This window comes from Ictalurus punctatus, chromosome 9 (genome assembly GCF_001660625.3).
Source record: "Ictalurus punctatus breed USDA103 chromosome 9, Coco_2.0, whole genome shotgun sequence".
Classification (NCBI taxonomy): Eukaryota; Metazoa; Chordata; class Actinopteri; order Siluriformes; family Ictaluridae; genus Ictalurus; species Ictalurus punctatus.
The window spans coordinates 4,406,307-4,417,500 of NC_030424.2; the positions used below are offsets into that span (position 1 = coordinate 4,406,307).

At 43.5% G+C, this 11,194-nt stretch overlaps 1 protein-coding gene across 3 annotated transcripts in view; it reads right to left on the bottom strand.

Annotated features, from left to right (window-relative positions):
* Window positions 1-559: 559 nt before the first annotated feature.
* kif26ba (kinesin family member 26Ba) overlaps window positions 560-11,194 on the bottom strand; it is a 39,989-nt gene continuing 29,354 nt past the window's right edge. The window contains exons 9-15 of one of the 3 annotated variants that reach the window (XM_053682562.1): window positions 10,828-11,011; window positions 9,267-9,429; window positions 7,916-8,078; window positions 4,159-7,534; window positions 2,511-2,713; window positions 2,185-2,335; window positions 560-1,885 (exon numbers count right to left, since the gene is read on the bottom strand). In XM_053682562.1, coding sequence (XP_053538537.1) covers window positions 1,737-1,885; window positions 2,185-2,335; window positions 2,511-2,713; window positions 4,159-7,534; window positions 7,916-8,078; window positions 9,267-9,429; window positions 10,828-11,011 — 4,389 coding nt within the window. In that variant the 3' untranslated portion in view covers window positions 560-1,736. Of the gene's footprint in view, window positions 1,886-2,184; window positions 2,336-2,510; window positions 2,714-4,158; window positions 7,535-7,906; window positions 8,079-9,266; window positions 9,430-10,827; window positions 11,012-11,194 lie in introns of those variants that run through there. The other 2 variants (XM_053682561.1, XM_053682563.1) reach the window with 2 other exon arrangements.

The window sequence follows — 11,194 nt, forward strand, 5'->3', positions numbered from 1 at the left end:
CCCCATCCCCTAAACCTCTACCCCTAAACCCTATCCCCTAAACCTCTACCCCTAAACCCTATCCCCTAAACCTCTACCCCATCCCCTAAACCTCTACCCCTAAACCCTATCCCCTAAACCTCTACCACTAAACCCTATCCCCTAAACGTCTACCACTAAACCCTATCCCCTAAACCTATACCCCTATCCCCTAAACCCTAAACGTCTACCACTAAACCCTATCCCCTAAACCTGTACCCCTATCCCCTAAACCTGTACCCCTATCCCCTAAACCTCTACCCCTATCCCCTATCCCCTAAACCTCTACCCCTATCCCCTAAACCTCTACCCCTATCCCCTAAACCTCTACCCCTATCCCCTATTCCCTAAACCTCTACCCCTATCCCCTAAACCTCTACCACTAAACCCTATCCCCTAAACCTCTACCCCTATCCCCTAAACCTCTACCCCTAAACCCTATCCCCTAAACCTCTACCCCTATCCCCTAAACCTCTACCCCTATCCCCTAAACCTCTACCCCTATCCCCTAAACCTCTACCCCTAAACCCTATCCCCTAAACCTCTACCCCTATCCCCTTACCCTTAACACCTATCCCTTAAAGCTCGACCCCTAACCCCAGTCTGGTGTGTGCTGTATATTGCACTGTGTTGATAATCGAGGATCAGCTCCCAGCCTCACTGCTTTATTTTATGTTAAACTCCTTTTAAAAAAAAATCTTTTTATTTTTAATTTTTATTTTTACTTTTGGGTTAAAACAGTATCATAAAAACTCATTAATACTGTAGACTTTTATTCTTTTTTCTGATTTTTTTTTATTCCTAAAATGCAGTTAAATATGGTTCGAGTCTGTGTGGTCTCTTTAAGTGAAAAATCTCAAAATAATAATAATAAAAAACACACGTAACAAGTTGCATTTACGAATACGTTAAGTACAAATAACCCGACGGATAAAACACCGAATTAAACAAGCTCTTTTTGTTCTATTTTCTCTTTCGTTTTTTTGTTTAGTTCTGTTTAAGCGAGCACCGTCTGTACACAAATCATCATGATACTAAATTTATTCTCAAGGCACTTTGTTCCTTTTTAATTTTCTTTGTTCTGTTTTTTTTTTTCTTCTTTTTTCTCTTTTCCTTCATTTCTGCCTCTCAATCAGGCCTCGTTCTAATAAAACAAGCAAGCAAACTATTTACAACCACTTTTATCCCCTAACTCCGCCTCCTGTTTCTGTCCAACACTAAACATTTGGTAAAATATCTTTTAACATGTGAGAAACGTCTGCACATGTTAATGTGGAATACATGTCATGTGGGAGATTTGGGAATGATCCTGTTATTCCAGATCCAAAAATTCCCAAAAGATTCCCATTTGAAGGTCTATGAGAGTTTATTTCCTCAGTGATAATTAAAGATTTAAAAAAAATCTATTGTTTGAGAACTTCATAACTGTGCTAGCTAATGAGCTAGCTAGTGTTTGGGATACAGCGCAGGTCATGTGACAGAGCTGCTTATTAAATAATAACGTTAACACTGTCTGTGGAATGAAAGTGTGTTAAAGTCTCCGGTTCGTTTCTCTTCTCTCCGATGTCCAACTTTACATTCGAACAAATTCACTTTTAAAACTTACATTAGAGTTTGAATTTCCTGTCTGTTTGTATTTATTTCTGATCCACCTTTATTATTATTATTATTACAGACACACACGCTAAAGCAACTTCACTTCCTGTTTTCCTGCACGGTTACCGTCGTCGACACGTGATATCAAAACACGTGACCATCATCAGGTGAGCTTTACAGAAATTAACTCGATTCTCCAGCCGCTGGGTGACGAACTCCAGCGCCTCCAAATACTCCAGAGAGTCGACCTCGAACACCGGCTCCACATCGACTGAGGGACACACACAGACACACCGTCATCATCACTTCTCAGTATGTTCTTTCTTCCTTTCTGTCTGTATTTATTCCTTTATTTATTATATAAACTTTTTTTTATTTGTGTTTAATCTGTTTATTTGAATTTGTTCAGGTCATTATTTTGTTCCATATCAAAGTTCTATTATTATTAATATTATTATTATTATTATTAATACTATATTAATTATTAATACTGTTAATAATAATATAATTAATAATATTAATGTTATTATTTATTATTATTGTGATTTTTTTATGAATAAAGTGACTCACACTCGGAGGTCCACTTCTCGGGCTCGAGCATTAGGTGCTGTTTGGTTTGTTCCAGTTCTTTCTTCAGCCAATCGTATTTTGTTCGTATCTCTGAGATCCTCTGCTGTCGGTGCTCCAAAATCTTTAGCTTAGCACTGAAATACACCACGCCCTAGAACCAGGAAAAGAACTCGTCACATCCCTGCGGTGAACCAGGGCTCAGCCCCAAATCACCACCCTGTGGTGCACCTACACTCATAGTGGCAAACATCACATGACAAACAGGAAGTGGTAATTATAAAGAAGAAATGTAAATGAAACATTAAAAATGATAAAGGTCATGTGACCTTACTGCCCGCGCTCCGCCTCCGCTGCAGACGCTCCACGTCGTCGATCTCATAAACTTTAATTTCGAAGGGTTCGGCCACGCCCCTCTGAGGGGGACGGTGAGGACCGTCAACCCAGCGCACTCCGGGGCTCAGGATTGGCTTCCTTACTGGGGAAGTGGGGTCAAGGGTCAAATTGGGAATGAGGCGTCTCCGCTGGGTGCCTAAGAGTGAAAAGCAAGTCAAAATCAATGCTAATGTCCTTAGCACACATGCTAATTATGTTCATTTTCAATCGTACAACAAGATGACCTGCATGAGCCCTACTGAAAATGACTCTCATATGGCATGTAGCATGTGGCATGGCACTACATAGGATGGACACATTTAGGGAAAAACATGGAAAATATATTTCACTAGTTTTGAATGCCTTATTAGAAAGAGACCCAAACACCATAGAGTCTGAACACTATGGAGTGCATTATAGGGACTTATGTGGGATTAAGCTGTAGATAAGCTGCATGCAGTGCCCTATGTAGTGCACTAGTGTGAGCCATTCAGCTTTCCATCCATTAGTATTAGTGCCCTTCAGTGGAAATGGATTAATGGCCTCTGCACCCCATCTAGTGCACAACAGGGAGACATTTGGCTTTCAGCCTCATTGTGTGTTGATGCATGCCAACATGCACTAATTTTAAGATTCTCTCTAGCTTTATTGGATCATTAAAACTCAATTTGGAACACAGCCTACACCAGTGGTGATATGGGTGATTGTGTGTTCCGCACTCTCCATGGCTTGGCCTGTATTCCTGATCACTCAAGTGTTTAGAACATGATTATAAATCGGCTTCTCTCCTCACTCAGTGCCGTTACTCATCCTGTAGTGCGCACTTCAGCAGTGCAGTCCCCTTGCTCTTTTTAAATTTTACAGCAATGTGATTGTAATGCTTGTTTTACTATTTTACCATTCAGCCATTTTTTTTAATCAACACATCTATTCCCAGTTTGTTCTGCCGAGTGACTTGAATATCACCTTTATAACATAAATATAATGTATAGTTTTAAATCAAACATACAGTATATAGTGTAGTTCCAGGTTTAGCTCAGCACACGCAGGATTAAATTCCCAGGCAGAAAAGAAAACTCATCACAGTGAAATGCAGGAGAATGTTTTTGCCCTGAGGCAAAGTGGAGGAGTGGGGCACTAAATAACAAGCGACCACCCACAATCCTCTCTGACAACTGAAAGTCTGTTTATGTTGAGATCGCTATCATAAACACTCAGAGAGGAGTGTGTGGGTGGCAGTTAGAGAACCTGCGGGTTCTGTTTAAACTCCATTTATATACAATTTTGGGAATTTTAACTCAGAGATATTAAATAAGACAGAAACTGCATCATGGACCTAATGCTCACTGGCCATATAGGGATGTGTTGGAGTGTGTGTGTGAGGGCCTTTGTGTATTACCCAGAATGCACTACGGGCAATGAGTGTGTGTATTAACCATAATGCACTCTATTATGTAAAGTTAAAGCCTTGTTATCTATACCACAGAGCTGGAGGTCACATGAGTTCAGTGTGTCTAGTCTGTCAGGATTTAGTGCTAATCGCTTGACTGTATGAGTATCGTGACTAGAAGAAGCTCTAGTTAGAGGCTGTGTCCTTCTTACCTGTGTTGTTCCTTTTCTTAGAGTTTTTCAGACTCCTCCGTCCACTAACTGAGCTGCTGTTATCACTCATAGAGTCCTGAGCAGAAGACGCACTCCCAGTGGCCTCGCTGTCACGTATCATGCTCTCGTAGCCACTGCTGCCTCCACTGTGGTAGAAGAGAGCAGTTTTCCCCATGGCCGGAGGGAGCTCACCACTCAGAACGCTGCTGTTGTCACTAGCGTGGCCGCTGCTGCAGCGATGTGGCCTCCGTGGAGCAGTAATTTTACTGTAAGGGGACGGTAAAGTATGGACCACTGGCCTTTCCTCACCCTGGACCGGTCCTCCTTTTTCCTCGGTATTGCATGCACCTCGTGCGTGAGCGGCCTGGCCAGCACTGCCCTGCAGAAGTTCTGAGATTCGTCCATTTACAGCTCTAAGAGGCAGCTTTGAGGCAAGCCCTGATCCCTTATTACGGCTCAGCGACTGAGTTGACCAGGAATTTGGGTTTGGGTTCTTTCCATTAGGGGGCAGGCTTGAACTCCTGTTTACTGACTGTGGAAGAGATTTGGTGGAGAAGCTCAGGGTCTTGGTGCTAGAAGTGGAAAGGCTTCGAGACTTAGGGCTGGCCATGAGGAGTTTGGTAACAGCTGAGATTTTGGATTGGCTTGATTTGGGTGACTGTGTTACATTGGAGTTGCAGTTCGGTCCATTGGTCGGAGAAGAGACAGAGTTACGCGTGAAGCTTCTGCCAACTCGGGGCATGGTGCTATCTCTCACTACAGCTGCTTTAGATCCAACAAGCATCAGGCTCTCCCCTCTCTCTAGAGAATGACAGTCATAATGGGCACCATGGGATCTTCCCAGAGAATTGGTTCTATTTGCTAACAGCTCGAGTTTGGCACTGAAGAGCCTGCTACTCTCAAAATGTTGTCCTGTTTGTTTACTATTTACACCCAGATCCTCTGGGGTGCTGCCCAAGAAAGATAAGTGCAGGTTTGGACCCTGGTTACTTGTCGAATTATGCTGGGGACTGGCTCTGTTTCTCTGGTCAAGACTCGACTTCCTCACAGGTGGTAAGGGAGGGATTCCTTTTGGACGCATGAAGAAACCTTGCCTACCAGATGATCCTCTCCGCTCCAGTGTGGCTCGAGGACTACAGGGAGTGGATGTAGTAACTCCAAGGGTTTTATATTCTCCACTTGTGTATCGATAGGAAGAGTCATCAAGGTCATCCTGCTTGTTCAGACGATGCCATGCCCTAGGAAGGCTGCCAGTCCTGAGGATGTTAGCTGAAAACACAGGAGTGATGCTTTCTGAAGCATTTAGAACCATTTCACAACCATCCACGACCCTTCTGAAGGAATCAGGAGAACCTGCTGCTTCACAACTGCTTGAACTGTTTCTGTCAAACAAACTTTTGCTCTTTATAGAATCAGATGTTCCTTTCTCTAGCTGTACCTCACAGACAGGTTCCTCAGGTTTGGAGGAATTCCTTTTCATCCAGGGATCATCAAAGACGATCTCCCTCGAGAGAGGAACTGGTGGAGATCTTGGCTCTTTGACTGAAAGGTGTTTGGTTGGTGGATCAGGAATAATTGGCTTTACAGCAACACAAGGCTGAGCTGTTATGTTTGTTTTGTTAGGGGAAAAACTATTCAAGGTGCATAATGATTGAGCATTGGAAATGGTGACTGTTGTTTTTCCCATGGTTGGAGACATTTTGGTAGAAGTTTCAGCTGCACAGAAAACATTTCCATTCTCCTTGTTCTGTTCTGTAAGCACTTCATTTTCCCCTTCCTCATTAATTTCCAGAAGCTGAACCTCAGCTAGTCCCTCACCCTGCCCAAAGCATTGCTGCATAACAACGCTATGGCAATACTGTTCGTCACCACTTCCTGTGCTCATTTCAGTCAGCCAAGAAATGTTAGAGGACCAACGGCTCATGATGGCATCTCCATCAACCTTGCCGAGAGGCAGGAATTTAGCAATGTTGGTTTCTGAGATGGTGGCGGTGGTAGTGGAGGCTACGTTGCTGTAGGACTCCAGACCTTCACTCATACTGCTGATGATGCTGATGGGCCGTGAACCTGATGCAAGAGCCTGAACTGAACAGTCACTGTTGAAGCTGATAATACTAGTAGGCCTGCCGTCCTCCATGATCCCATTCACTGTTAGCTCCTCAACAAGAGTAAAGACCAACTCATCCTCAACCTGCGGCTCCACACACTGCTGCAAGGTGACCGTGGTGCTGTTCTTATTATCCAGAGGTAGTTGAGGAACATCGTCACACAGTGTGTCCACTGATCCCAAACTGTTGGAGGAAGAAGAGCGCTTCAGTAAGTGAGGACCCATCCCAACAGGAGATGTTCTGAATTCAGCCTGAAGCAACGACTCAGTGGAGGACTTTCCTGAATCTTTGTACAGGTTTTGTGAGGATTGTGGAGGGGTGCTAGGCATTACTCCTTTCTGAGTGTACACTTTGCAGCGCTGAGAAGGTGACGAGGGAGGTTTGTATTCTGATGTTTTTGTCAAGCTAGCGATACCCAGTCGGGGGGAACCCATGGGACGAGGCTTGCCATCACTGCTGCTTCCTCCACTAATCGACTCCCTGCTGTTATGAAGACTGGAACTGTTGGCCCTTTGAAGAGACGTGAGCTGTCCGACACCACTCCCTCCTGTTACACTCCGACTGGTAGAAAGAACACAATTTATTGTAGACTTTGTCAGACTTTCTATAATGGACTGTGCAATCTCTGCTTCCTCCACCACTTCCCGGATCTCCTCCAGTTGCTGATCATTAGAGATCCTCTTGGGAGAACTTGTGGTGGGGTGAGATTGAAGAGACTCGATTTTCTTAAGTCTGCCGGCTGGAACTTCTTCAAAAGGAAACTTGTTTACCTCCTCGCTGCCGTCAATGCACCCCAGCCGCTCCTGCAGCTCTGCAAATGTGTTACATTTGAGACAGTCCTTTTCCTGCTTGCTAGACTCTGCAGTTTCTTCAAGTACAGGAGGAAGTGTCTGTGGATGAAGGGTCTGAATCGACTGGACAGTTTGTGGAGGCTGGATTAGAGAATCGCCTAACTGAGACGGCTGTGCTAGCTTGCCTTGGTCGCTCTTAGTTTTATGTATAGATGGTATGATGGGTACAAACTCGGGGGGACCTTCGTTGTCTGTGAGCTCTCTGTCCGAAAGCGCTGAACCATTTGGACCTACATAGATTACGGTATCGCAGGACTGCTCGCTGCTGGAATAGTCATCTGGGTCACTGGAAATGTGAAGCAGTGGTATTTCGGAGTCTCCGACGTTCCTGGAGTGTATGTTTCGGAGCTGAGTCGGACGTCTCATTCTTCCCTCCTCACATGAGCTTTCTCCACCAGAAGAACTAGACGTGTACTGCTGCAAGAGACACAGCTGGAAATTACATTTGGATTTCTTCTTAACGTACAAAGCTACAATAGTAAACGACTTCCTGATTCCAAGACATTGCGTAATTCTGAATCGTTGCAATTTAGAAATCAAACTCCAGTCATGGGCATCTCCTTAGATATTATAACAAATCAGTTATAACATAAAATATATATCTTCTGTCTATCTCATTGCTGATCAATATAAACAATTTATTAAAAATAATACAGACAATAAAATACCAATAGTCCTAAAGGATCTTGCGGAAATAAAGGAAATTGGACAGCCAATAAAATTAGCTTTATGAACAGCAGTAATGTTGGTCCTTTTGTCCCTAACAGAATATAAAGATGTGTCTCATACCATGCTTACTTTAGTCTTCTTCTTCTTCATCCTCAGCACTCGAGAAGCGATCTGTAGTGTAGAGAGGGTTTCTGAGAAGTGGCCGGGAGAGGAGGAGATGTGTGCGATCATGGTGGTGCGACAGTTCATGTTTCCCAGCGACTCTCGCAACAGCATCGTTAACTTACTGTCCCTGTGAAGCACAAAATAACCACAAATTTATTCATCACCAAAGATGACAGATTGAGAAAAAAGCCAAAGAAGCTACTGAAATTCTCTCACGTGGGACTCAACCCGAATCACTTCAGACGTACTACAGAAAAGTGAAGAAGAAGGAGAAGAAGAAGAGTGTTGCACACATAATAAGCTCTGATTATTATTTATCATTGCTCATTTTGCCCCCGTATGAGATCTAGAAATATAATTGCATTATTGAGAGCCGTGTCACTCTGACTCACCGTCTATATCCCATTATTTTGTTTTTCAGCTGTGACATTTAATCCCAGTGTTTACACGACTGCATACAGATTACAACAATGAGCATTTAACTCTCATTAAATCACGCTAAGATCTTTGACATTTCTGTGAATTTCTAATTTATTTATCCCAAAGTTTTATTCATTTAAAATCTCCCTGAACCTTAATTACATCTCTCCTCATCTCATCTCTGCAGAGCGCTCAATTCAGGGCTTCAAACCCACGCACCGGTTCTGCAATGTGAATTAAATTAACATAAAAAAAATCACACGTGCCTTGGAGGAGGAAAACACAATCTGTACGCTGTCGGCCTCGGAGCTGCGAGCGTTTAACCTGAGAGAGCGGCGAGCAGCGGAGACGAGACGGGACAGGACAAGGATGAATACGGGAATGTAAATCAGCATCTGTTACTGAGACCCCCACTGAGCACACTCATTTACCTTCGAGAGGTTATGTTTACTTATTCTGAGGTTATGTTCCAGTGCTTTAGGGTTCCATCCTGATTTTTACCTTGTCCACGTCCCCTTAGTTAAGTCCCCTTGGCGAAATAAGAAGACGCGACCGTATCGGCTCGTGTTAAGATTCCAGTTGACTTCAGAAGCACAACTTACCCAGAATGCACTGCTGCAATCTGATGCACTTTCCTTTTAAATTAGTGGACAGAGGTGTTTATAATATTGCTGTCATTAACTTTAGATCTTGTGGAGATTTTACTCTGAGCACACCATGCCATTATGGACACACTGACCATCACGACCATACGACCTATATCACACTCTGTAAGATAAGAACTGGAGATTTTCGTGAAATGGTGATGGGTGACGTTTCTGTGAGCTTTAATTCCACATAACAGTCTGAATGATAGAAATGACAGTGGAGGTAAACAGTCAGTATGGAGTCGTACTTGTAGGGAATGTGTTTGGAGCCGTTGACGAGGGCGAGGATGACGTTCCCGAGGGCCAAGAGAGACAGACACTGACTGGGCGTGGCACTCTCGCGGGGTTTATTTAACTCCTTCACACAGCTCCCCAAATCTATCAGGTGCAGACGACTGCGGCCTCCAGACACTTACACACACACACACACACACACACACACACACACATAAATATAATATAATATAATATAATATAGCTTCTGAACTCTGACCTGTGTTTACTTCTCTAGCTATACATTCATTTCTTGTTCAGTTTTTATTTAAAGTATATTAAGTTGATAAATCTGGTGTTACTTTTAAAATCCTCTCAGATACTGATTCAGATTTTATACATTTGATTGTTTTAGTCCAATTTGTTCAGATATTTGCTAATTTCACATTTTTCCATTTAAAACAAAAACTTTAAAAACGGATTCAGAGGCGGGGCTACACCTGAACTCAGTTCATGATGTCACTAAATAAGATCGACAGTTTTAGAATTACAACATGGTACTGAATTTGTTGGATCCAGAACATTCCGCCCAAACCGTGCCCCTTTACACTTATTTGAACTCTAAAACGTTTACCAAATCATAACTCAGCTTTGAGTCACATGACTTTCAGAGGCACATAAACTAAGGCCCTGTTTACACTAGTGCGTTTTGGTTTTAAAAAAAAGGCGTTTTTAAAATGAAAACGATCCTCGTCCACACTGGCATTCCCGCTGTGTTTCAGAAACGATCCCCGTCCACACTACTGTACACGACCGAATACGCATGTCACATGACCGTTCATGCACACTGGGCATGCGCATACAAGTGTAAACAGGAAGTTGTTTGCTAGTCACTGGCAGACACAACAAACCGGAGTTCCATGTAGTGCTTACACCGCTTGAAATGAGATTTTTTGCCGCTTGCTCTAATCATAGCTCGCCTCTTGCGCATGTAGGCAGCTGCAGTATTATAAAATACAGAATTTAACTGCACAATGGCTACTAAGAATGATAACAAAGCCAGCAAAGCTTGCGGTTCAGTCTCCGTGTTGTTGCTTATACGATCAAGGTAGCGTAATGGACATAAGGTAGGGGCTTGACGAGTCAGGGAAGGATACACAATGATCCAGAAGACCCAATCAGTGGCTGAGTGTGGGCGAAGCCACGCCTTCGTTTTCCAAAGTCTTCGTTTTGGTCCGTTTACACTGAACCGCGAGCCTGGAGTTTTCAAACTAAAATGGGGTCTTTGGCATTTCCAAAAGTCTCAGTTTTCTAGGGTCAAAAACGCAGGAGTAGCGTAGATGACAGGCGTAACTGTAGCAACAGTTTTAAAACCAAAACGCACTAGTGTAAACAAGGCCTAACCCTGGACATGTTATCTGGTCATCAGGGGGTGCTAACTGAAACAGAAAGTTACACCTTCTGCACTGTGCTGGTATGGGTTTTTATCCTTAGGCTAAGAGAGAACATATTGTTTGATCACTAGGTGGTGCTCCAGGAAACAGGAAATGACATCATGTCTGTAAGCAGGACACACTCAGGAACACAGATACTCACTTCCTCCTTTCCCAGTCTTCTCCATGCGGTACTGGTAGATGTGCAATGTGAAGAGCATGTGTGAATTGCGATGTTCGTCCTCGTCACACTCGGCTCGGCTGCTGTACCGCGCTGCGATGGCGGCATCCAGAAAGAACGCAGCTTTCTCTGCAGTCGGCGCACGCAGCTCGCTCTGATTCTGCAGCTACACCACCAAAAGAGACACACACACACACACACACACATTTTACACAGGAATCCACAATCTACATGTACAGGGTGAACTACACATCAGCCTGTAACGTTTATGTTTACTGCAGTGTTTACAATAACAGACTCAGCAGGAAGTCAGACCATTTATGCTTCACCTGCTTTCACATTCTCTTTT